General features: G+C 41.4%; 1 protein-coding gene across 1 annotated transcript in view; it reads right to left on the bottom strand.

Annotated features, from left to right (window-relative positions):
- The window catches only part of elmo2 (engulfment and cell motility 2), a 132,792-nt gene that overhangs the window by 97,682 nt on the left and 7,847 nt on the right, over window positions 1-27,263 (bottom strand). Inside the window, exons 2-3 of the mRNA XM_034166893.1 lie at window positions 10,651-10,707; window positions 10,260-10,356 (exon numbers count right to left, since the gene is read on the bottom strand). Coding sequence (XP_034022784.1) covers window positions 10,260-10,337 — 78 coding nt within the window. The 5' untranslated portion in view covers window positions 10,338-10,356; window positions 10,651-10,707. The remainder of the gene's footprint in view (window positions 1-10,259; window positions 10,357-10,650; window positions 10,708-27,263) is intronic.

The raw sequence follows: 27,263 nt of genomic DNA, 5'->3' as shown, positions 1-27,263 counted from the left end.
TGTCTGAGTTATTTTCATTAATTACTTCATCCAAACCATCAACATGTCTATTAGACCCCATTCCTACCAGGCTGCTCAAGGAAGCCCTACCATTAATTAATGCTTCGATCTTAAATATGATCAATCTATCTTTATTAGTTGGCTATGTACCACAGGCTTTTAAGGTGGCAGTAATTAAACCATTACTTAAAAAGCCATCACTTGACCCAGCTATCTTAGCTAATTATAGGCCAATCTCCAACCTTCCTTTTCTCTCAAAAATTCTTGAAAGGGTAGTTGTAAAACAGCTAACTGATCATCTGCAGAGGAATGGTCTATTTGAAGAGTTTCAGTCAGGTTTTAGAATTCATCATAGTACAGAAACAGCATTAGTGAAGGTTACAAATGATCTTCTTATGGCCTCAGACAGTGGACTCATTTCTGTGCTTGTTCTGTTAGACCTCAGTGCTGCTTTTGATACTGTTGACCATAAAATTTTATTACAGAGATTAGAGCATGCCATAGGTATTAAAGGCACTGCGCTGCTGTGGTTTGAATCATATTTATCTAATAGATTACAATTTGTTCATGTAAATGGGGAATCTTCTTCACAGACTAAGGTTAATTATGGAGTTCCACAAGGTTCTGTGCTAGGACCAATTTTATTCACTTTATACATGCTTCCCTTAGGCAGTATTATTAGACGGCATTGCTTAAATTTTCATTGTTACGCAGATGATACCCAGCTTTATCTATCCATGAAGCCAGAGGACACACACCAATTAGCTAAACTGCAGGATTGTCTTACAGACATAAGGACATGGATGACCTCTAATTTCCTGCTTTAAAACTCAGATAAAACTGAAGTTATTGTACTTGGCCCCACAAATCTTAGAAACATGGTGTCTAACCAGATCCTTACTCTGGATGGCATTACCCTGACCTCTAGTAATACTGTGAGAAATCTTGGAGTCATTTTTGATCAGGATATGTCATTCAAAGTGCATATTAAACAAATATGTAAGACTGCTTTTTTGCATTTACGCAATATCTCTAAAATTAGAAAGGTCTTGTCTCAGAGTGATGCTGAATAACTAATTCATGCATTTATTTCCTCTAGGCTGGACTACTGTAATTCATTATTATCAGGTCTAAAAGTTCCCTGAAAAGCCTTCAGTTAATTCAAAATGCTGCAGCTAGAGTACTGACGGGGACTAGAAGGAGAGAGCATATCTCACCCATATTGGCCTCTCTTCATTGGCTAAATTAATTCTAGAATAGAATTTAAAATTCTTCTTCTTACTTATAAGGTTTTGAATAGTCAGGTCCCATCTTATCTTAGGGACCTCATAGTACCATATCACCCCAACAGAGCGCTTCGCTCTCAGACTGCAGGCTTACTTATAGTTCCTAGGGTTTGTAAGAGTAGAATGGGAGGCAGAGCCTTCAGCTTTCAGGCTCCTCTCCTGTGGAACCAGCTCCCAATTCGGATCAGGGAGACAGACACCCTCTCTACTTTTAAGATTAGGCTTAAAACTTTCCTTTTTGCTAAAGCTTATAGTTAGGGCTGGATCGGGTGACCCTGAACCATCCCTTAGTTATGCTGCTATAGACTTAGACTGCTGGGGGATTCCCATAATGCATTGAGTGTTTCTTTCTCTTTTTGCTCTGTATGCACCACTCTGCATTTAATCATTAGTGATTGATCTCTGCTCCCCTCCACAGCATGTCTTTTTCCCGGTTCTCTCCCTCAGCCCCAATCAGTCCCAGCAGAAGACTGCCCCTCCCTGAGCCTGGTTCTGCTGGAGGTTTCTTCCTGTTAAAAGGGAGTTTTTCCTTCCTACTGTTGCCAAGTGCTTGCTCACAGGGGGTCGTTTTGACCGTTGGGGTTTTTCCGTAATTATTGTATGGCTTTGCCTTACAATATAAAGCGCCTTGGGGCAACTGTTTGTTGTGATTTGGCGCTATATAAATAATATTGATTTGATTTTGATTTGATTTACATGACCATAATAATCCGATAATTTGGAGAAATCAGAGAAAACTCTACTAATCTGATCTGTTGTGTTTACATGCAGTTCAGTAATGTGATACTTGGAAAAACCTAGTTTACATGATTTCAGTTCATAAATTGGACTTCTCTGGAAGTGGAGAAAGGAGAAAGAGCAGCATAGACTGCACCCTGCTCAGCGTGCCTCTCACATTAGAGTGACATCTCTGCTATTTTGGCATTGTGAGATAGATCGCCCACAGACTGGCCTTGCCGGACTACTTTTGCCACACTGCTCAGCATGCCGCTCTCGTTGGAGCAACAACACAAAGAATGTGTCTCTTCCCAGATAGATCTTTCAGTGCAGCTTCTTGTTATGACTTTAACACGAAAATAACACCCAAGTCTTTCACTGACAACTGTAAATAGTAATCAAAACAACTGTATCTTTCTGAACTCTTCCGGATCAAAATCCAACGTGTCAATGTTTTCAATGTGCTTACATAACAGGTGAAGTTGCTCATAAACTTTAAGTTTCTTAAATATTTATTACGCCCACTCTTAAAACCAGTTATCTTTATACTTTTATTACTGGTAAATTGTAGAATTGATTTAGATGAGATATACTCATTATCTCACAGGAATATATCACAATTATCTGGGAACTACTTTTTGTGCATCAAGCACACCAGCCGCAGGTGCGTACTAACATAGAATATCCAGAAACTGGATAGTTGTTTGGCCAAAACTACAGTGTCCACTTTTAGCTTGCCATAAGCTAAGCTAGTGGCGCTCGTGAGAGTATGCAAAGGCTGTACAGAGAAAAAGAGAGTGCTCTCCCTCCCTCCCTCACTCTCCCCCCCCCCCCCTCTTCTCCCCCCCCCTCTCTCTCTCTCTCTCTCTCTCTCCAAGGTCCAAGAGGTTTGATGTCCTCTCACACTAACAGTGAGGAAATAAGACATCATGTTTTTAGCAAACTCCACTCAACTCCAATATATTTGTCTATAAACCAGAGAGGTTACCAAGAAATTTGCTCTTCAGAACACTGAAACAACACACAAGGGACGCTGAAGCATGCTTGTGCATCCTGGCAATTGTTTTTGACACACAATGTAGTCTCTGAACTTTGTGCAGTGTTGTATACCAACGAAGTAAAAATACTTCACTACTGTACTTAAGTACGTTTTGGGAGACTTTGTATTTTACTTGAGTTTTTTTTAAATTCAGCTTACATTCACTTTTACTTCACTACATTTCTGACCTTAATTGCATACTTCTACTCCGATACATTTTCTATGCGCCATGCCGTTACTCGTTACAAACAGAAAAAAAAACAAAAACAAACACACACACGAAAAAAGTCGTGTTTTCACCCAGAGACACCACTGATTAATAGTGACTGAAATGAAGTCAGGCCGATTTGTCATGAGGCATGTCAGGTAGGCTTTTTTGCAGTTGCGCACTTGGGGGTGTTTGTCAGGAAGATGATAATTTCTCTACATTGATTACAGACCTGCAGCGGGTCTGTAATCGGCTTTGCTTTGAACCTTGAACCAATCGAAGCAGTGATTCGCAGGTCAAAGCAGTGCTTCGATCTACGATTCGTGGATTGATTGTTTTATTTTACCTTATCCTAATTTTTCCCCGCTAAAACCCTGAAGAGCATATGTCTGTGAGTAATATTTAATATTTTTATGTTAAACCGAACTGTTATGGTCTTTTGAAACAGTTGATAGATGTATTTTATAACTTAAAAACGGGACCAATGCTAACGCGTTAGCATGTCTATGGCGTTTTCAATGTTAAAGTTAGCATTAAGCTGTTCGCATCAGCACGTTTGTGTTGATTTGTTTTCTAAATAATTAATGGCTCAGCATTCGTTGTCGTAAAAGAGTCAAATTGTAATTTTTTTAATTTATTTTTATTCATATATTAATAATAGCAACAACAATAATAGTCTACATAATAGACAATAATAGTCAATAATAACAGACTAATAATGTTTTAATACAATTTTAGAGAAAGAGACAAAAAGAACCTAATGAAACAAAACACAACAGAAAAGATAAAACCATGTAACAATGAAAATAAATAAATATATATAGAAATAAATAAATGTTTCCTGTGAACACCTAGTGAGTAGCCTACTCTCGTTTAGGTTTTGAAACCTTGTTTCTGAAGTGTTTTTGTGTGATGTGCACAATTTTCAGTATTTTGACTAATAGTACCAGTCATTTACAAGCCTAGATTGTTGTGTGGGCCGCCAGAAGAGGAGGTACTGCTGGCCCACCACCAGAGGGGGCCCTGCCTGAAGTGCGGGCTTCAGGCACGAGAGGGCGCTGCCACCATGGACACAGCCGGGGGTGACAGCTGTCGCTCATTACCTCTTGACAGCTGTCACCCATCTACTCAACATCATCTCACTCCATAAAGACCAGACGTCATCTCCACCTCATTGCCGAGATATCATACTTCATAGGAGGTAATACTCTCAGCCTTTTTTGTGAGATTTGTAACTCTGTTATTGTGAGAATTTGCAGGAGAACCGGTCGTTTGTGAGGAAGCTGTGCAAGACGGCGCTCCTTTTCAGCTGAGACCGCTGCAACATATTGAATGAGAGGTGGAGGTGGCATTCCCACCGTTGTTGTTACTGGGTGTACACACACCCACACTTGACTGTCTTTGTTCTTCGCCAGCAGTACCAGATCCGACAGTCGGGGACGGTGATCACCTGGGAATTCGGGACTTGGCGGCTCCAGTATTCACCAGGTTCTGGGGCGGCGGAAATCGTGTGGTTCCGGCTCTTCTCAGGACAGACGTCTTCTATCCTCAAGCCTGCCCACACGTCACCTCTGTGTATTGACTGTTATGATATTCTGTGATTGTCTGTATGTTCGTTGTGCACATTCACAACATTAAATTGTTACTTTTTGGCTCATCTATTGACCGTTCATTTGCGCCCCCTGTTGTGGGTCCGTGTCACTACACTTTCCCAACATAGATAAACTTTATATATAAAAAAAAAAATCTGTCCGTTTTTGATTATTAACATTTACTTGTACGTTTACTTTCAATACTTGAGTATATTTAGTTGTACATTACTTGTCATACTTAAGTACAATAAATACTAGATACTTCAAGACTTTTACTTGAGTAGCATTTCGATCAGTGACTTGAGCTTCTACCAAAGTCATTTTTTAATGGGTATCTGTACTTTTACTTAAGTGTGATTTTCCGTTACTTTATACAACACTGACTTTGTGATCTGATGAAGGATACTACAAGCCCCATCGAGACAGCAATGCATCCTGTTGTACCTGTGGAAATGTGACTGGCAATTGCTTTTATACAGACACAAATGTAATGAATGAAATAAATCAGATTAATGGTATATACATGCACTGGAGAAATCAGAGAATCTGGGAGACGTCCAGGTGTATTAATCTAATTTCTCATAATCGGATAAAGCATATCGGATTTTGCTGTTTATATGGCCACTTTATAATCAGATAACAGCCAATAATCATACAGCAATTGAGTTTTTAGTGTGCATGTAAACAGGGACACTGAGTCCATATATATAGTGGTTGGCTCTCACTGCGGTATTGTATCACTTCCTGTTCCGGAGCACAGTGGTGTTTTGCTGTATCTGTTAGCTGTTTAATCTGCGCAGTTAGATTGATCTAGATAACGATTTGTTTCACAGTGTAATCTTCACGTGCCTTAACTAAAGCACCCCCTCTGCTGAATCACCTCTAAATTATTTACACATTATTCACTTCGTGTGTTTTTAGGAATCCACTAGCTTAGCGCAGCTACTAGCTCTAAGCCGGTTTACCATGGCGGCTTCTCCTGTCTCTCCTGCACTTTTCTGCTCTGGGTGTGAAATGTTTAGTTATTCCTCGGCCTCCTTTAGCAGTAATGGTACTTGTAATAAGTGTAGCTTATTCGTAGCTTTGGAGGCCAGGCTGGGCGAATTGGAGACTCGGCTCCGCACCTTGGAAAATCCTACAGCTAGCCAGGCCCCTGTAGTCGGTGCGGACCAAGGTAGCTTAGCCGCCGTTAGTTCCCCTCCGGCAGATCCCGAGCAGCCGGGAAAGCAGGCCGACTGGGTGACTGTGAGGAGGAAGCGTAGCCCTAAACAGAAGCCCCGTGCACACCGCCAACCCGTTCACATTTCTAACCGTTTTTCCCCACTCGGCGACACACCCACCGAGGATCAAACTCTGGTTATTGGTGACTCTGTTTTGAGAAATGTGAAGTTAGCGACACCAGCAACCATAGTCAATTGTCTTCCGGGGGCCAGAGCAGGCGACATTGAAGGAAATTTGAAACTGCTGGCTAAGGCTAAGCGTAAATTTGGTAAGATTGTAATTCACGTCGGCAGTAATAACACCCGGTTACGCCAATCGGAGGTCACTAAAATTAACATTGAATCGGTGTGTAACTTTGCAAAAACAATGTTGGACTCTGTAGTTTTCTCTGGGCCCCTCCCCAATCGGACCGGGAGTGACATGTTTAGCCGCATGTCCTCCTTGAATTGCTGGCTGTCTGAGTGGTGTCCAAAAAATGAGGTGGGCTTCATAGATAATTGGCAAAGCTTCTGGGGAAAACCTGGTCTTGTTAGGAGAGACGGCATCCATCCCACTTTGGATGGAGCAGCTCTCATTTCTAGAAATCTGGCCAATTTTCTTAAATCCTCCAAACCGTGACTATCCAGGGTTGGGACCAGGAAGCAGAGTTGTAGTCTTACACACCTCTCTGCAGCTTCTCTCCCCCTGCCCTCCCCTCATTACCCCATCCCTGTAGAGACGGTGCCTGCTCCCAGACCACCACAAACCAGTAAAATCTATTTAAGCATAAAAATTCAAAAAGAAAAAATAATATAGCACCTTCAACTGCACCACAGACTAAAACATTTAAATGTGGTCTATTAAACATAGATCTCTCTCTTCTAAGTCCCTGTTAGTAAATGATATAATAATTGATCAACATATTGATTATTCTGCCTTACAGAAACCTGGTTACAGCAGGATGAATATGTTAGTTTAAATGAGTCAACACCCCCGAGTCACACTAACTGCCAGAACGCTCGTAGCACGGGCGGAGGCGGAGGATTAGCAGCAATCTCCATTCCAGCTTATTAATTAATCAAAAACCCAGACAGAGCTTTAATTCATTTGAAAGCTTGACTCTTAGTCTTGTCCATCCAAACTGGAAGTCCCAAAAACCAGTTTTATTTGTTATTATCTATCGACCACCTGGTCGTTACTGTGAATTTCTCTGTGAATTTTCAGACTTTTTGTCTGACTTAGTGCTTGGCTCAGATAATTATAGTGGGCGATTTTAACATCCACACAGATGCTGAGAATGACAGCCTCAACACTGCATTTAATCTATTATTAGACTCAACTGGCTTTGCTCAAAATGTAAATGAGTCCACCCACCACTTTAATCATATCTTAGATCTTGTTCTGACTTATGGTATGGAAACTGAAGACTTAACAGTATTCCCTGAAAACTCCCTTCTGTCTGATCATTTCTTAATAACATTTACATTTACTCTGATGGACTACCCAGCAGTGGGGAATAAGTTTCATTACACTAGAAGTCTTTCAGAAAGCGCTGTAACTAGGTTTAAGGATATGATTCCTTCTTTATGTTCTCTAATGCCATATACCAACACAGGGCAGAGTAGCTACCTAAACTCTGTAAGTGAGATAGAGTATCTCGCCAATAGTTTTACATCCTCACTGAAGACAACTTTGGATGCTGTAGCTCCTCTGAAAAAGAGAACCTTAAATCAGAAGTGCCTGACTCCGTGGTATAACTCACAAACTCGCAGCTTACAGCAGATAACCTGTATGTTGGAGAGCAAATGGCGTCTCACTAATTTAGAAGATCTTCACTTAGCCTGGAAAAAGAGTCTGTTGCTCTATAAAAAGCCCTCCGTAAAGCTAGGACATCTTACTACTCATCACTAATTGAAGAAAATATGAACAACCCCAGGTTTCTTTTCAGCACTGTAGCCAGGCTGACAAAGAGTCAGAGCTCTACTGAGCCGAGTATTCCTTTAACTTTAACTAGTATTGACTTCATGACTTTCTTTGCTAATAAAATTTTAACTATTAGAGAAAAAATTACTCATAACCATCCCAAAGACGTATCGTTATCTTTGGCTGCTTTCAGTGATGCCGGTATTTGGTTAGACTCTTTATCTCCGATTGTTCTGTCTGAGTTATTTTCATTAGTTACTTCCTCCAAACCATCAACATGTCTATAGACCCCATTCCTACCAGGCTGCTCAAGGAAGCCCTACATTAATTAATGCTTCGATCTTAAATATGATCAATCTATCTTTATTAGTTGGCTATGTACCACAGGCTTTTAAGGTGGCAGTAATTAAACCATTACTTAAAAAGCAATCACTTGACCCAGCTATCTTAGCTAATTATAGGCCAATCTCCAACCTTCCTTTTCTCTCAAAAATTCTTGAAAGGGTAGTTGTAAAACAGCTAACTGATCATCTGCAGAGGAATGGTCTATTTGAAGAGTTTCAGTCAGGTTTTAGAATTCATCATAGTACAGAAACAGCATTAGTGAAGGTTACAAATGATCTTCTTATGGCCTCAGACAGTGGACTCATCTCTGTGCTTGTTCTGTTAGACCTCAGTGCTGCTTTTGATACTGTTGACCATAAAGTTTTATTACAGAGATTAGAGCATGCCATAGGTATTAAAGGCACTGCACTGCGGTGGTTTGAATCATATTTATCTAATAGATTACAATTTGTTCATGTAAATGGGGAATCTTCTTCACAGACTAAAGTTAATTATGGAGTTCCACAAGGTTCTGTGCTAGGACCAATTTTATTCACTCTATACATGTTTCCCTTAGGCAGTATTATTAGACGGCATTGCTTAAATTTTCATTGTTACGCAGATGATACCCAGCTTTATCTATCCATGAAGCCAGAGGACACACACCAATTAGCTAAACTGCAGGATTGTCTTACAGACATAAAGACATGGATGACCTCTAATTTCCTGCTTTTAAACTCAGATAAAACTGAAGTTTTTGTACTTGGCCCCACAAATCTTAGAAACATGGTGTCTAACCAGATCCTTACTCTGGATAGCATTACCCTGACCTCTAGTAATACTGTGAGAAATCTTGGAGTCATTTTTGATCAGGATATGTCATTCAATGCGCATATTAAACAAATATGTAGGACTGCTTTTTTGCATTTGCGCAATATCTCTAAAATTAGAAAGGTCTTGTCTCAGAGTGATGCTGAAAAACTAATTCATGCATTTATTTCCTCTAGGCTGGACTATTGTAATTCATTATTATCAGGTTGTCCTAAAAGTTCCCTGAAAAGCCTTCAGTTAATTCAAAATGCTGCAGCTAGAGTACTGACAGGGACTGGAAGGAGAGAGCATATCTCACCCATATTGGCCTCTCTTCATTGGCTTCCTGTTAATTCTAGAATAGAATTTAAAATTATTCTTCTTACTTATAAGGTTTTGAATAATCAGGTCCCATCTTATCTTAGGGACCTCATAGTACCATATCACCCCAATAGAGCGCTTCGCTCTCAGACTGCAGGCTTACTTGTAGTTCCTAGGGTTTGTAAGAGTAGAATGGGAGGCAGAGCCTTCAGCTTTCAGGCTCCTCTCCTGTGGAACCAGCTCCCAATTCAGATCAGGGAGACAGACACCCTCTCTACTTTTAAGATTAGGCTTAAAACTTTCCTTTTTGCTAAAGGTTATAGTTAGGGCTGGATCAGGTGACCCTGAACCATCCCTTAGTTATGCTGCTATAGACTTAGACTGCTGGGGGGTTCCCATGATGCACTGAGTGTTTCTTTCTCTTTTTGCTCTGTATGCACCACTCTGCATTTAATCATTAGTGACTGATCTCTGCTCCCCTCCACAGCATGTCTTTTTCCTGGTTCTCTCCCTCAGCCCCAACCAGTCCCAGCAGAAGACTGCCCCTCCCTGAGCCTGGTTCTGCTGGAGGTTTCTTCCTGTTAAAAGGGAGTTTTTCCTTCCCACTGTTGCCAAGTGCTTGCTCACAGGGGGTCGTTTTGACCGTTGGGGTTTTTCCGTAATTATTGTATGGCCTTGCCTTACAATATAAAGCGCCTTGGAGCAACTGTTTGTTGTGATTTGGCGCTATATAAATAAAATTGATTTGATTTGATATATATATATATATATATATATATATATATATATATATATATATATAAAATTTCATGTTACAATATTTTGACAACACAACATACCTGGTCCATTTCGATAAGCTGTGCATTAGCACCAGGCCACTCAATTGCCACCTTCACAATATCAGCTGGAGGTGGCATAACTGTCCTAATGTAGCACCTTTCAAAAGACAAAAACCATATGTGATTTAAACACACATATTAACATTTGTGTTGATATCACAGATTGGTAAACACAAGAAGAATGCTACTAACATGGGTTTTATGTCTATGCATTTGTTTTCTTGATACCAAAATTAATGTAAGCATTGATTTATTTATTTTATTTTTTATTCTGTGCTTTCCAGATCCTACAATGTTACAGTACATATCTGCACATGACAGAAATATTTTGAATAGGAGGTTTTCAGTCAGATTGTTGTTTAATTTTAACATAAAAATAAACTGGTTTTACCTGATCAAGTGTTAAGTGTCAATCACTGTCGCAGCTTTGCTGTATGAAACTCTGTGTCAGCTCCCCTGTGAACACAGGAAAGTACACAGTGGTCATGTGACTGCAAAACAATGTTTTCCAAAGTCCCACAGCTCACTCCTGCATTTTCTTTCCTGTGAACTGGATCTGTCTGTGAACAGATCAATGAGAACAACTGTTTTACAAAACTACCTTCCCACACAGACGCACACACTTCTTTAAGGCACCTCGGGCGAAGGCCTTCCCAACAGTGCTGAGAAGGGAGATGCCTGAATAATTATTGCAGTCACTTCTGTCTCCTTTGTTTTTGTACAAGGTGACAATGCTCGCATCTCAGCCCAGTCTCACTTTTTTTTCGTGCTCCTGTGACGAGTCAAATTTTCGTGACGTTTTTTTTTTTTAACTCACTATTACTAACCCTACTCCTACCCCCAACCCTAACCTTAACTATAACCTAACCCTACTCCTTCCCCCAACCCTAACCATAACCACCTCCAACGCCCCCGCTTCACTTTTAATTTCATGCAGTCATCACGGAATTAATTAGAATGAATTTGTGCTGCCGTGACGAAAAGGTGCTTTTCGTCACAATATCACAAACCAATAAATTAATGTATATTTCGTGCTGCTGAATCACGACACTTACATTCTGGACTCACACAGCAATTCACCGGGGGCGGTAAATCATCTATATATTAAAAGTGTGAGTGTGTGATTTTAATTAGTAAGTTCAATCTATACATGTATGACACAAGAAAGTGAAAACACTTATTTCCATTGTGGTCCATTTAAATCAAACAACAAATACAAGTAACAAATAACAACAACAAAAATATTAATAATAATTGTGTGTATATGATAACAAGAACCTAAACAATTTATAAATACATTAAGACAGTAAATTAACATTAAAATTACATAATTAATCAGGAAATAAAAGGGTTGAGTTCTTCTAAAAACTGATGAGGTTCAAGTTTCTAAAACCATTCTGGAATCACACACCATTCCAACTCATTATACAAACTTTGCACAATTTATTACTATCCTTGAAAAATGTCAGCTACCTATTTTATAAACACTACCCAATCTATAGCCCGTGGATCCCCACAGGCAACGTACTAGTAAATATATTATTTTTGCAATCATTATTTAGACACCAGCTGTGAAATACAAGAGCAAGAAGAATACTGTGTAGGGAATATTGTTGGGAAACAGAAATAGATTGTTCCCAGTAGAGCCCGACCGATATATCGGCCGGCCAATATTATCGGCCGATATAAGCCCTTTTCAAAGTACTATCGGCCGAAATTTTGCAGATAAAACACCTATAATTTTTCATAAACAGAACAGTTACTGAAATAATGTTTGTGTCGGCAATGTAAAATGTCCTTGCACCGTTTGTCCAGTAGATGGAGCTCTGACTCTATTCAACTGAGAGCTGCTTACACCCCTGCTTAAATGTGTTCATCACCAGCCCCCGTAGTTCGCCGTCACACTGCACTGATCGGCTGACAAAAGCATACAAGTAAGTTTATAAGGATGTTGTTTGTAATAACTTGTGATTACATTCACCCCACAGTTGTCCCGTTTCAGTTCAACTCAGTTTGATTAACTCAGTTTATGTAGTAATGTGTCAAATGAGCTTCATTGCGTCTGTCACACTTTTTATTAAGCCCACGTTGTGTAGACCTTATTTGCAGCATGAAAAACTTTCGTTTACTGCTAAGAGGTTGAAACATTCAGATTCACTGGTCATCCGGAAGGGTTCTGGGAATTACTGCCATTCGCCATTAACCCTCTGGGGCTGACGCCGTCGTATACAACACCTGGGACCAAGCTTTACTAAATTGTAAATAACTTGTAAATTGTATTTCAGCTTTTAGCTCATACCTTTTTGGTAAGGGTCCAAAAAAGAACATTTTATTCATTTAAAAATCTAATAATAATAATAATAATATCGGCTGATTTATCGGCTATCGCCAAATCAGCCGATTTATTGATTATCGGCATTTTTTTTCATCCAAATATCATTATCGGCATCGGCCTCAAAAAATCCATATCGGTCGGGCTCTAGTTCCCAGCACTGATTTGAAAGGAAATAAAACCTGGCAGACTCAGCTGGTGACAGGCAGAAGGAAGGGAGAAAAAGACCACACTGTTCACTCTGTCTATGTGTCCGGCCATACAACTGTTCATTTGAAAAGGAATGCCAATCACTTCCTAATTATTAATCAGTGAAACTCGAATGAACTTTTGTACTTCCATAAAGATTTACCAGATCTGTGTTCATCACATTTTCACTTACAAAAGAGACTGACAGGGTTTGTCTATAAATACACTCAACAAAAATATAAACGCAACACTTTTGGTTTTGCTCCCATTTTGTATGAGATGAACTCAAAGATCTAAAACTTTTTCCACATACACAATATCACCATTTCTCTCAAATATTGTTCACAAACCAGTCTAAATCTGTGATAGTGAGCACTTCTCCTTTGCTGAGATAATCCATCCCACCTCACAGGTGTGCCATACCAAGATGCTGATTAGACACCATGATTAGTGCACAGGTGTGCCTTAGACTGCCCACAATAAAAGGCCACTCTGAAAGGTGCAGTTTTATCACACAGCACAATGCCACAGATGTCGCAAGATTTGAGGGAGCGTGCAATTGGCATGCTGACAGCAGGAATGTCAACCAGAGCTGTTGCTCGTGTATTGAATGTTCATGTCTCTACCATAAGCCATCTCCAAAGTTGTTTCAGAGAATTTGGCAGTACATCCAACCAGCCTCACAACCGCAGACCACGTGTAACCACACCAGCCCAGGACCTCCACATCCAGCATGTTCACCTCCAAGATCGTCTGAGACCAGCCACTCGGACAGCTGCTGAAACAATCGGTTTGCATAACCAAACAATTTCTGCACAAACTGTCAGAAACCGTCTCAGGGAAGCTCATCTGCATGCTCGTCGTCCTCATCGGGGTCACGACCTGACTCCAGTTCGTCGTCGTAACCGACTTGAGTGGGTAAATGCTCACATTCGCTGGCGTTTGGCACGTTGGAGAGGTGTTCTCTTCACGGATGATGCGAAGGAGATGTGTTGCACTGCATGAGGCAAATGGTGGTCACACCAGATACTGACTGGTATCCCCCCGCCCATAAAACAAAACTGCACCTTTCAGAGTGGCCTTTATTGTGGGCAGTCTAAGGCACACCTGTGCACTAATCATGGTGTCTAATCAGCATCTTGATATGGCACACCTGTGAGGTGGGATGGATTATCTCAGCAAAGGAGAAGTGCTCACTATCACAGATTTAGACTGGTTTGTGAACAATATTTGAGGGAAATGGTGATATTGTGTATGTGGAAAAAGTTTTAGATCTTTGAGTTCATCTCATACAAAATGGGAGCAAAACCAAAAGTGTTGCGTTTATATTTTTGTTGAGTATACATTTAAAAACAAATGTATGTGAACAAAACTTCTGAAACTATACTGTATGAAATTCTTTATGAATCACCTAGGGAGGAAACTCAATGTCACCCTTACACACAGGACAGACAACAAGCCAAGAAAACACGTCTCAGACAGTAGCAATTAAGTCCAAAACACATGAACAGAAAACATCTTCTCCCTTTATGCTCAGGGTAGCCACAGCAGATCTGCTATGGATCTGCATGTTGATTTGACTTTTGTTTTAGTCAGATACCATTCCTGAACACAACTGCGTGTGACATGAAGAAAAGGTAGTCTTGAAGCAAGAACTTTCTATTTTGAAGGCAAGTGCCCTTACCACTTGCTACAAGATCACCACATCATCATCATCACCACCATTATCATGAGCATCAACATGCACATTAAGCCTTTAATATCCTCACATTTTTCAGCAGAATGTAGTAGATACGTTCTACCATACGGTTAACTTGACCATTAAAGGGTTAAAAAAACTTCACTGCAGTGAAGGACTTCCTGAATCTCTCTAAAAGCATCTGGGCATAATAAGTCTATCACTACAAGAGCTAATCAGCTCACTAAAAACAGTACATCAGGTGATCCTCATGCTGCATGATACACCTCAGTTTTAAATCCATTCTTGTCTTCATAACCATTTCTCGTGAGGCAGAATTCAAACCAATAATAGATTCTACCCTCATTATCAATTTATTGATCTTGATCTCAAGCCCCATCGCCAACAAACTGTTGTGTGGGCCGCTGAAGAGGAGGTACTGCTGGCCCACCACCACCAGAGGGCGCCCTGCCTGGAGTGCGGGCTCCAGGCACCAGAGGGCGCCGCCGCCCCAGGAGCAGCCTCGGTAACAGCTGTCACCCATCACCTGAGACAGCTGACGGCAATTATCACTGGGGTATATCAGCAGGACGGCATCTCCACCTCATCGCCGAGATATCGTTTCTACCGGAGAGGTAACATATCGAAGCATACAGAGTATATATTTTTGACTGAGCTAGTTTATTGGATTACTGTTCCAACGAGAGGTGGAGGTACCTTTCCTGCCGTTCGGAGTTCTGGGTGCAAACGCGCCCCCATCTAACTGTTCTTTTCCCTCGCCAGCAGTACCAGGTCCGACACGCGGAGGCAGTGGCCACCTGGGAGTTTGGGACTTGGCGGCTCCAGTATTCCCGGGGTCCTGTGGCGGAGGAAGCCGTGTGGTTCCGGTCTTACCTTGGAGAGGCGTCTCCTATCTTCGAGCCTGCCCACACGACACTTATGTGTATTGACTGTTGTCCATTTCTGTAATTGGTTGTATTCGTTGTGCACATTCACAACAGTAAAGCGTTGTTATTTTGACTTACTCCATTGTCCGTTCATTTGCGCCCCCTGTTGTGGGTCCGTGCTCCTACACTTTCCCAACACAAACACTGGCATAAAAAACAGCATGTGCTAAAACACTTTGATAAAACACATACAGGACTGACCTGCTGACATTAAAAGACTGGGACTTCCTGCAGAACAGTCTAGGCTGGACCTTTGGAAAGATGGCACTAGTGTTCTCCCTCCAGTCCAGTCTGTTATCCACAGGAACACCAAGGTACCTGAAGGAAGGAACCACCTCAATAGCTACATCTTTTATAACAAGAGTGCTCTGAGAGCACAGTATCCCCCGCTGGCAAATGCTGCTTTGGTAAAAGTGCTTGCTGCATTCTGATGACATTTCAAAGTATGTGATAATTGATTTCAGAATGCAGACACCAACTCATGAAACTGGCAATGTCTACGTTTGTTAATCAAGGGCCATAACTCTGCCAAAATGTTTAAAGAAATTTATCCTAAAACTGTGAAAGGAGTTGATTTCAGAATGCAGGCTCCCACTCATGAAACTGACAGTCTTGATTTACTAATCAAGGGCCATAACTTGAGTAAAATGGACCCCAACTCGAACAATATAATATGCTTATTGACAAAGACTTGTACTAAGTTTCACAAAATTCCTCCTAAAAATATGAGAGTGATTTCAGAATGCTTTTTGGTATGGATGGACGGACGGACGAAAATCACCATGACTTAATCCCTCTTCAGGTCTTTGGCCAGCGGGGGATAACACCAGGAGTCACGAGTCTTTTCCTTTGGAAAACCTATTATAATCTTTTTTCTGGTGATGTTCCTGGAAGTGTGGCTTTTCCACATTAATTTCTTCAAAAATCACTTTGATACATCTGCTATGTACCCAATTGAGGCATAGATCAGTACTTGGCACATACAGTGCATCCAGAAAGTATTCACAGCGCTTCACTTTTTCCGCATTTTACGTTACAGCTTTATTCCAAAATTGAATAAATATACTTTTTCCATCAAAATTCTACTCATAACATCCCATAATGACAACATGAAAAAGTTGTATTTATTTATTTAGCAAATTAATTAAAAATAAAAAAAACTAAGAAATTACATGCACATAAGCGGGGTCCTCGTTAGCCTTTTAAGAGCGTAACGGCCCATTAAGCTGCTGCCTGAAAAAAATTGACACTGTAGATTGGCTGTTATGTTTTTTATTTTTTTTGAGGCTCTGTAGTGAGAAAATTGTCATTTCTCAACATGGTTCTGATTTAGAAGCAGCGGATCCACAATTTATTTGTCAACCTCCGTCAAAGCCATTTAAAGATGTCGTTCGTGACTCACCTCTCTGCTGATTAAAGTTGCTACCGGGACTCTTGTCTTTTGCTGTGGACAAGAAAAGAGAATCTTCCACCGTTTCACACCGTACAGTTTTTTCTGTTCCTCATAATGTGCCTTTTCTGAGGAACAATACACAAAGGTTCTCTGGTGTGGACTGGGGAGAACTTTCCCCCAGCACTCGCTGCGTGGCTATGGGAAAAGTTCTCCTGCAGCATGCTGTGCAGCGACCACTGCAGGTGCGAGTATGGTAGGGGGAACCGGGGCATCCTCCCACTGAAAATGTTTTAATTTATAACCCTCTGAAACACTACTGCCTGCATTTTGAGGGCCAAATTTTGTGTAACATTCCCAACATTACACACGCATTTATTGACAAATACTGGACATAGACACATAATCAGGGGCCTGTTAAGAAGCTGCAGTTTCACCATCAAGAAACAAAATTGCAACCCCAATTCCAATGAAGTCAGGTTATTGTGTGAACTGTAAATAAAAACAGAATACAATGATTTGCAAATCCTCTTCAACCTATATTCAATTGAATACACCACAAAGACAAGATATATAATGTTCAAACTGATAAACTTTATTGTTTTGTGCAAATATTTGCTCATTTTGAAATGGATGCCTGCAACGCAATTCAAAAAAGCTGGGGCACGGGCAACAAAAGACTGGAAATTTGATGAATGCTCAAAGAACAGCTGTTTGGAACATTCCACAGGTGAACAGGTTAATTTGGAAACAGGTGAGTGTCATGATTGAGTATAAAAGGGGCATCCCCAAAAGGCTCAGCCGTTCACAAGCAAAGATGGGGTGACGATCATCATTTTGTGAACAACTGCGTGAAAAAATAGTCCAACAGTTTAAGAACAATGTTTCTCAATGTTCAATTGGAAGGAATTTATGGATTCCATCATCGACAATCCATAATATAATCAGAACATTCAGAGAATCTGGAGAACTTTCAACACGTAAGCAGCAAGGCCGAAAACCAACACTGAATGCCCGTGACATTCGATCCATCAGGCGGCATTGCATTAAAAACCGACATCACTGTGAAAAGGATCTTACCACATGGGCTCAGGAACACTTCAGAAAGCCATTGTCAGTTAACACAGTTCATCGCTACATCGACAATGCAAGTTAAAACTCTACCATGCAAAGCAAAAGCCATACATCAACAACATCCAGAAATGCCGCCGCCTTCTCTGGGCCAGTGCTGTGGTCTGATGAGTCCACATTTCAAATTGTTTTTGGAAATCATGGACGTCGTGCCCTCCAGACAAAAGAGGAAAAAGACCATCCAGACTGTTACCAGCGCAAAGTTCAAAAGCCAGCATCTGTGATGGTATGGGGGTGTGTTAGTGCCCATGGCATGAGCAACTTACACATCTGTGATGGCACCATCAATGCTGAAAGGTACATCCAGGTTTTGGAACAACACATGCTGCCATCCAAACAACGTCTTTTTCAGGGACGTCCCTGCTTATTTCAGCAGGACAATGCCAAGCCACATTCTGCACATGTTACAACAGTGTGGCTTCGTAGTAAAAGAGTGCGGGTACTAGACTGGCCTGCTTACAGTCCAGACCTGTCGCCCATTGAAAATGTGTGGCGTATTATGAAGCGCAAAATACGACAATGGAGACCCCGGACTGTTGAACAACTGAAGTCGTACATCAAGCAAAAATGGGAAAGAATTCCACCTACAAAGCTTCAACAATTAGCATCCTCAGTTCCCAAACGCTTATTGAGTGTTGTTAGAAGGAAAGGTGATGTAACACAGTGGTAAACATACCACTGTCCCAGCTTGTTTGAAACGTGTTGCAGGCATCCATTTCAATATGAGCAAATATATGCACAAAAACAATAAGGTTTATCAGTTTGAACATTAAATATCTTGTCTTTGTGCTGTATTCAATTGAATATAGGTTGAAGAGGATTTGCAAATCATTGCATTCTGTTTTTATTTACATTTCACATTTTCACACTGTCAATTTTGCAAGTTTTCCCACCTACAAAAAATGGAGAGGTCTGCAATTTTTTTTATCGTAGGTACACTTTAACTGTGAGAGAGAAAATCTAAAAAAAATTCTGAAAATCACATTGTATGATTTTTAAATACTTAATTTGCATTTTATTGCATGAAATAAGTATTTGACTACCTACCAACCAGCAAGAATTCTGGCTCTCACAACAGACCTGTTAGTTTTTCTTTAAAAAGCCCTCCTATTCTGCACTCTTTACTTGTATTAATTGCACCTGTTTGAACTTGTTACCTGTATAAAAGACACCTGTTCACACACTCAACCAATCACACTCCAACCTGTCCACCATGGCAAAGACAAAAGAGCTACCTAAGAACACCAGGGACAAAACTGTAGACCTGCACAAGGCTGGGATGGACTACAGGACAACAGGCAAGCAGCTTAGTAAGAAGGCAAGAACTGTTGGGGTAATTATTAGAAAGTGGAAGGCCTCCTCTCCTGATGAGAGCTGTGACTGTGGTCCCAGCTCTCATCAGGTTATTGACCAGAACTACACGGGAGGACCTGGTCAATGACCTGATGAGAGCTGGGACCACAGTCACAAAGATTACATTAGTAACACACTACGCTGTCATGATTTAAAATCCTTCAGGGCACGCAAGGCCGCCCTGCTCAAGCCAGCACATGTCCAGGCCCGTTTGAAGTTTGCCAGTGAGCATCTGGATGATCCAGAGGAGGCATGGAAGAAGGTCACGTGGTCAGATGAGACAAAAGTAGAGTTTTTTGGTATCAACTCAAATTGCCATGTTTGGAGGATGAGAACAAATACATATTTGCCTCACTGTATGCCAGTCACCAGGAAAACCCCACAGGCCAACACACACACAACAATTAGTAAATAAATAGTAACATTAAAAAGTACAAATCCTGTGCATCAGCTGTACCACAATCTATGAAATTTGCCAAAATAAAAAAAGAAAAATACAACTGATGCGAGCCAATTTTGGCATGTAGGCAAAATATATCTCGTCATACTGAGGTCAAGTGAGAGGGCAAAGTGTTGGATTTTTAAATATTTGAATGACACTGGACTCATCGAGAGGATTTAGTACTGGTACAACGGACTGATGCAGAAGGTGGCAGCAAGCAATAATAAGGATGCCAACTGCCATTAAACACCACAGAAGAAGAGATTGTTTATTATTTTCCACAGGGCCATGTTTTATATATATATATATATATATATATATATATATTTATATTAACTCAGCCACATGGGGTGTGCAGCGAGTACATTCTGAGTGCCGGTCCCAAACCCGGATAAATGAGGAGGGTTGCGTCAGAAAGGGCATCCGGCGTAAAACAAGCCAACCCAACTATGCAGACTAAGAATCGAATTTCCATACCGGATCGGTCGCGGCCCGGGTTAACAACGTCCGTCACCGGTGCTGTTGCCCAACAGGGTGCCGGTGGAAATTGGGCTACTGCTGGGCGAAGACGATGAAGAAGAGGAGGAGAACGTTTCCACAAACAGCGGGAGAGGAAGAAAACTAGAAGGGTGGAAATGAGAGTAGGGACTTTGAATGTTGGTAGTATGACTGGTAGAGAGCTGGCTGATATGATGGAGAGGAGAAAGGTAGACATATTGTGTGTGCAAGAGACCAAGTGGAAGGGAAGTAAGAGCAGGAGCATCGGCGGTGGGTACAAGTTGTTGTACCATGGTGAGGACAGGAACAGAAATGGTGTTGGGGTCATTTTAAAGGAAGAGTATGTTAAAAGTGTGTTGGAGGCTAAGCGCGTGTCTGACAGAGTGATGAGTGTGAAGTTGGAAATTGAAGGGCTGATGATGAATATCACCAGTGCATATGCCCCACAGGTAGGTTGTGAGATGAAGGAGGAAGAAGATTTCTGGAGTATGTTAGATGAGGTGGTGGAGAGTGTGCCCAAGCATGAAAGAGTGGTGATAGGAGCGGACTTCAATGGCCATGTTGGTGAAGGGAACAGAGGTGATGAGGAAGTAATGGGTAGATATGGTATCAAGGATAGGAATGGGGAAGGACAGATGGTAGTTGATTTTGCAAAAAGGATGGAAATGGCTGTGGTGAATACCTACTTTAAGAAAAGGGAGGAGCACAGGGTAACATATAAGAGTGGAGGAAGGTGCACACAGGTGGACTACATTCTTTATAGGAGATGCAAGCTAAAGGAAATCAGAGACTGTAAGGTGGTGGAAGGAGAGAGTGTCGTTAGACAGCATAGGATGGTTGTTTGTAGGATGAATTTAGAGGTAAAGAAGAAGAAGAGAGTGAGAGCTCAACAAAGGATCATATGGTGGAAGCTGAAGGAGGAAGACTGTTGTGTGAAATTTAGTGAGCAGGTGAGAGAAGCACTGGTTGGAGGGGAAGCAATTTTGGACAACTGGAAAAGTACTGCAGATGTGGTGAGGGAGACAGCTAGGACAGTACTGGGTATGACATCTGGACAGTGGAAGGAAGACAAGGAGACTTGGTGGTGGAATGAAGAGGTCCAGGAAAGCATAAGGAGAAAGAGGTTGGCGAAAACGTTTTGGGATAGTCGTAGAGATGAAGAAAGTAGACGGGAGTAGAAGATGATGCGGTGTAAGGCGAAAAGAGAAGTGGCAAAAGCGAAGGAAAAGGCTTATTGCGAGCTGTACAAGAAGTTGAATAGTAAGGAAGGAGAAAAGGACTTGTACCGATTGGCCCGACAAAGGGACAGAGCTGGAAAGGATGTGCAGCAGGTTAGGGTGGTAAAAGATGCACATGGTAATGTGCTGACAAGTGAGGAGTGTGTGCTGAAAAGGTGGAGGGAATATTTTGAAGAGCTGATGAATAAAGAAAATGAGCGAGAGAAAAGGCTGGATGATGTGGTGAGAGTAAATCAGGAAGTACAAGAGATTAGTAAGGAAGAAGTAAGGGCTGCTATCAAATCAAATCAAATCAAATCAATTTTATTTATATAGGGCCAAATCACAACAAACAGTTGCCCCAAGGCGCTTTATACTGTAAGGCAAAGCCATACAATAATTACGGAAAAAACCCCAACGGTCAAACGACCTCCTGTGAGCAAGCACTTGGCGACAGTGGGAAGGAAAAACTCCCTTTTAACAGGAAGAAACCTCCAGCAGAACCAGGCTCAGGGAGGGGCAGTCTTCTGCTGGGACTGGTTGGGGCTGAGAGAGAGAACCAGGAAAAAGACATGCTGTGGAGGGGAGCAGAGATCAATCACTAATGATTAAATGCAGAGTGGTGCATACAGAGCAAAAAGAGAAAGAAACACTCAGTGCATCATGGGAACCCCCCAGCAGTCTAAGTTTATAGCAGCATAACTAAGGGATGGTTCAGGGTCACCTGATCCAGCCCTAACTATAAGCTTTAGCAAAATGGAAAGTTTTAAGCCTAATCTTAAAGTAGAGAGGGTGTCTGTCTCCCCTGATCCAAACTGGGAGCTGGTTCCAGAGGAGAGGAGCCTGAAAGCTGAAGGCTCTGCCTCCCATTCTACTCTTACAAACCCTAGGAACTACAAGTAAGCCTGCAGTCTGAGAGCAAATCGCTCTATTGGGGTGATATGGTACTATGAGGTCCCTAAGATGGGACCTGATTATTCAAAACCTTATAAGTAAGAAGAAGAATTTTAAATTCTATTCTAGAATTAACAGGAAGCCAATGAAGAGAGGCCAATGTGGGTGAGATATGCTCTCTCCTTCTAGTCCCTGTCAGTACTCTAGCTGCAGCATTTTGAATTAAATTAAGGCTTTTCAGGGAACTTTTAGGACAACCTGATAATAATGAATTACAATAGTCCAGCCTAGAGGAAATAAATGCATGAATTAGTTTTTCAGCATCACTCTGAGACAAGACCTTTCTAATTTAGAGATATTGTGCAAATGCAAAAAAGCAGTCCTACATATTGTTTAATATGCGCATTGAATGACATATCCTGATCAAAAATGACTCCAAGATTTCTCACAGTATTACTAGAGGTCAGGGTAATGCCATCCAGAGTAAGGATCTGGTTAGACACCATGTTTCTAAGATTTGTGGGGCCAAGTACAATAACTTCAGTTTTATCTGAGTTTAAAAGCAGGAATTTAGAGGTCATCCATGTCTTTATGTCTGTAAGACAATCCTGTAGTTTAGCTAACTGGTGTGTGTCCTCTGGCTTCATTGATAGATAAAGCTGGGTATCATCTGCGTAACAATGAAAATTTAAGCAATGCTGTCTAATAATACTGCCTAAGGGAAGCATGCATAAAGTGAATAAAACTGGTCCTAGCACAGAACCTTGTCGAACTCCATAATTAACTTTAGTCTGTAAAGAAGATTCCCCATTTACATGAACAAATTGTAATCTATTAGATAAATATGATTCAAACCACTGCAGCGCAGTGCCTTTAATACCTATGGCATGCTCTAATCTCTGTAATAAAATTTTATGGTCAACAGTATCAAAAGCAGCACTGAGGTCTAACAGAACAAGCACAGAGATGAGTCCACTGTCTGAGGCCATAAGAAGATCATTTGTAACCTTCACTAATGCTGTTTCTGTACTATGATGAATTCTACTCCCTGACAGAAACTCTTCAAATAGACCATTCCTCTGCAGATGATCAGTTAGCTGTTTTACAACTACCCTTTCAAGAATTTCTGAGAGAAAAAGAAGGTTGGAGATTGGCCTATAATTAGCTAAGATAGCTGGGTCAAGTGATGGCTTTTTAAGTAATGGTTTAATTACTGCCACCTTAAAAGCCTGTGGTACATAGCCAACTAATAAAGATAGACTGATCATATTTAAGATCGAAGCATTAATTAATGGTAGGGCTTCCTTGAGCAGCCTGGTAGGAATGGGGTCTAATAGACATGTTGATGGTTTGGAGGAAGTAACTAATGAAAATAACTAGACAGAACAATCGGAGAGAAAGAGTCTATGAGTCTGCTATGAAGAGGATGAAGAGTGGAAAGGCAGTTGGTCCAGATGACATTCCAGTGGAGGCATGGAAATGTCTAGGAGAGATGGCAGTAGAGTTTCTAACCAGATTGTTTAATAAAATCTTGGAAAGTGAGAGGATGCCTGAGGAGTGGAGACGAAGTGTGCTGGTTCCTATTTTCAAGAACAAGGGTGATATGCAGAGCTGCAGTAACTACAGAGGCATAAAGTTGATCAGCCACAGCATGAAGTTATGGGAAAGAGTAGTAGAAGCTAGGCTTAGAAAACAGGTGAAGATCTGTGAGCAGCAATATGGTTTCATGCTGAGAAAGAGCACTACAGATGCAATGTTTGCTCTGAGAATACTGTTGGAGAAGTACAGAGAAGGCCAGAAAGAGTTGCATTGTGTGTTTGTGGACTTATGATAGGGTGCCAAGAGAAGTGCTGTGGTATTGTATGAGGAAGTCTGGAGTGGCAGAGAAGTATGTTAGGGTAGTGCAGGACATGTACAAGAATAGTGTGACAGCGGTGAGATGCGCAGTCGGAATGACAGACTCATTCAAGGTGGAGGTGGGATTACACCAAGGATCAGCTCTGAGTCCTTTCTTGTTTGCAGTGGTGATGGACAGGTTGACAGATGAGATCAGACAGGAGTCCCCATGGACTATGATGTTTGCAGATGACATTGTGATCTGTAGTGAGAGTAGAGAGCAAGTTGAGTCTAGTCTGGAGAGGTGGAGATTTGCTTTGGAGAGAAGGGGAATGAAAGTCAGTAGAAGCAAGACTGAGTACATGTGTGTGAATGGGAGGGAGCCCAGTGGAATAGTGCGGTTACAAGGAGTAGAAGTGGTGAAAGTAGATGAGTTTATATATTTGGGGTCAACTGTTCAAAGTAATGGAGGGTGTGGTAAAGAGGTGAAGAAGAGAGTGCAGGCAGGGTGGAGTGGGTGGAGAAAGGTGGCAGGAGTGATTTGCGACCGAAGAATATCAGCAAGAGTGAAGGGGAAAGGTTATGGTTATTGTTAAGGTTAGGGGACCAGCTATGTTGTACGGCTTAGAGGCAGTGGCACTAACAAAATGACAGGAAGCAGAGACGGAGGTGGCAGAGCTGAAAATGTTGAGATTCTCTTTGGGAGTAACAAGAATGGACAAGATTAGGAATGAACATATCAGAGGGAAGGTGGGACGGTTTGGAGACAAAGTCAGAGAGGCGGGATTGAGATGGTTTGGACATGTGCTGAGGAGGGACCCAGGGTATATAGGGAGAAGGATGCTGAGGATGGAGCCACCAGGGAGGAGGAGAAGAGGGAAGCCAAAGAGGAGGTTTATGGATGTGTTGAAGGAGGACATGCAGGTGGTTGGTGTGACAGAGGAAGATACACAGGACAGGGTGAGATGGAAACGATTGATCTGCTGTGGCGACCCCTAACGGGAACAGCCGAAAGACAAAGAAGAATATATATATATTAGGGGTGGGCAAACATAAAAAATCTTAATCACATTAACTCAATGACTTTCTGTGATTAATCATGATTAATTGCATGGTATATGTGAAACCCAAAAATGAATTCAAAAGCCGCTTAAAAGCACAGTTTTATTTGAAAATGTAAATGAACACTGCATAAATTTGAAAATGTAAATTTCAACTGAAACACACTAATGAAATCAAATATAAAACCACTGGCAGGTCATTTGGTATCCTGTTTCATATCAAAATAACAATATTCATGTCCATGACTAAATGTGCTAAAACAAATACGTCACAATTGTACACATACCACAATTTGATATGTGTACAATTGTGATGTATTTGTTTTAGTATATTTAGATTTTGTTGTGATTTGGCACTTTATAAGCCAATTAAATTGAATTAAATAAATATGAATTTGGTCACTGGATCCTTAAACTTTGCACATAATGAACTCTACATGGTGAATCCTTGATCTCTGGACATAAATAGGAATAAACAAAATCTATAGTTTTTGTCAAAAGCATTTCCTTTCAGACACTGGCATGATGTTGTGTGGGCCGCTGAAGAGGAGGTACTGCTGGCCCACCACCACCAGAGGGCACCCTGCCTGGAGTGCGGGCTCCAGGCACCAGAGGGCGCTGCTGCCTCACAGGAGCAGTCGGGGTGACAGCTGACACTCATCACCTATGACAGCTGTCACCACTCATTGAATCAGCATCGGTATATCAGCAGGACGACATCTCCACCTCTTTGCCGAGATATCGCTCTACCAAGGAGGTAACGTATCCAGCCTAACGGATTATCTTTTGACCATTAAAAACTTTTTGCCTTTACACAGAAAGAGAGAAGAACAGCAGGAGACTGTATTTTGGATAAGTACTCACATTCCTGCACTACAGTGTTTTTTCTGACGAGAGGTGGAGGTGGTGTTTCCACCCTACGTGTTGCTGGGTGCAGACGCACCCACATCTGACTGTTTCTGTTCCTCGCCAGCAGTACCGGATCCGACAAGCGGAGGCAGTGGCCACCTGGGAGTTCGGGACTTGGCGGCTCCAGTATTCCCGGGGTTCGGTGGTGGAGGAAATCGAGTGGTTCCGGTTCGACTTGGACAGACGTCTCCTATCTTCGAGCCTGCCCACACGACACCGTTGTGATTCGGCTTATTATCTGATATTGTAATTGGTTGTGTTTGTTGTGCGTGTTTCACAACAGTAAAGTGTTGTTATTTGACTTCCTCCATTGTCCGTTCATTTGCGCCCCCTGTTGTGGGTCCGTGTTCCTACACTTTCCCAACACATGAATGTGTTTCCATATATCTGAGCTGAGCTTACAGCTGCTGTGCTTCAATTCAGGATGTAATTTGAAAAGAAAATACAGCACGTTTCATTTTGGGAGGAAAAAAAAACGTTTTAGTCGATTGTAGTTTCTTGTCTGTATTACATTTGGAAAGAGGTGTCATTTTATTTAAAGCGGCGATTCATTTTGAAGTTATTAATTCCGACCAGACTCTGTCTCAGCCGCGCAAGCGTTTCAAGCTGTGTGAACGGAACGAAGGACGATTCTCGTTTCTTGACAGCAACAAGACAAGAGTCCCAGTTAGTGACTTTAATCCACACAAAAGTGACTGACGATATTTTAATGGCTTTGCGAGGGGTTAAGAAGCGGCTTGCCGTTTCTGAAGAGCAGTGAATCAAAGAACCAACGAGCTACTGGATCGAAGAATTGTTTCAATGGTTCATGGTTTCAAAGTGGAGCCCTGCTGCAGAAATAGTTTATTACAGACCAAACCCTGAATATCCGACTTTATTTGTACATCCGTATGACTCTGAAACTCGGAAAAATCCATATAATTTACGGACTATAGGTTGACATGAAAACCACTGAAAATCTGTGTTCACCGCGGGGACACGTTCGGCTATTCGAGATTATTCAAGATTTTTTTTTTTCCGATGATGAACGATTCGTAAAAAAAAAAATTTGACCGATGCAGCTGCATCGGTCCAAACCGGTCTGGATCCGGGCCTGATCCTGTAGAACTTTGTACCGAAAATGTCCA

Source organism: Thalassophryne amazonica, chromosome 3 (assembly GCF_902500255.1).
Source record: "Thalassophryne amazonica chromosome 3, fThaAma1.1, whole genome shotgun sequence".
NCBI lineage: Eukaryota > Metazoa > Chordata > Actinopteri > Batrachoidiformes > Batrachoididae > Thalassophryne > Thalassophryne amazonica.
This window is presented reverse-complemented; position numbering and strand designations above follow the sequence as displayed.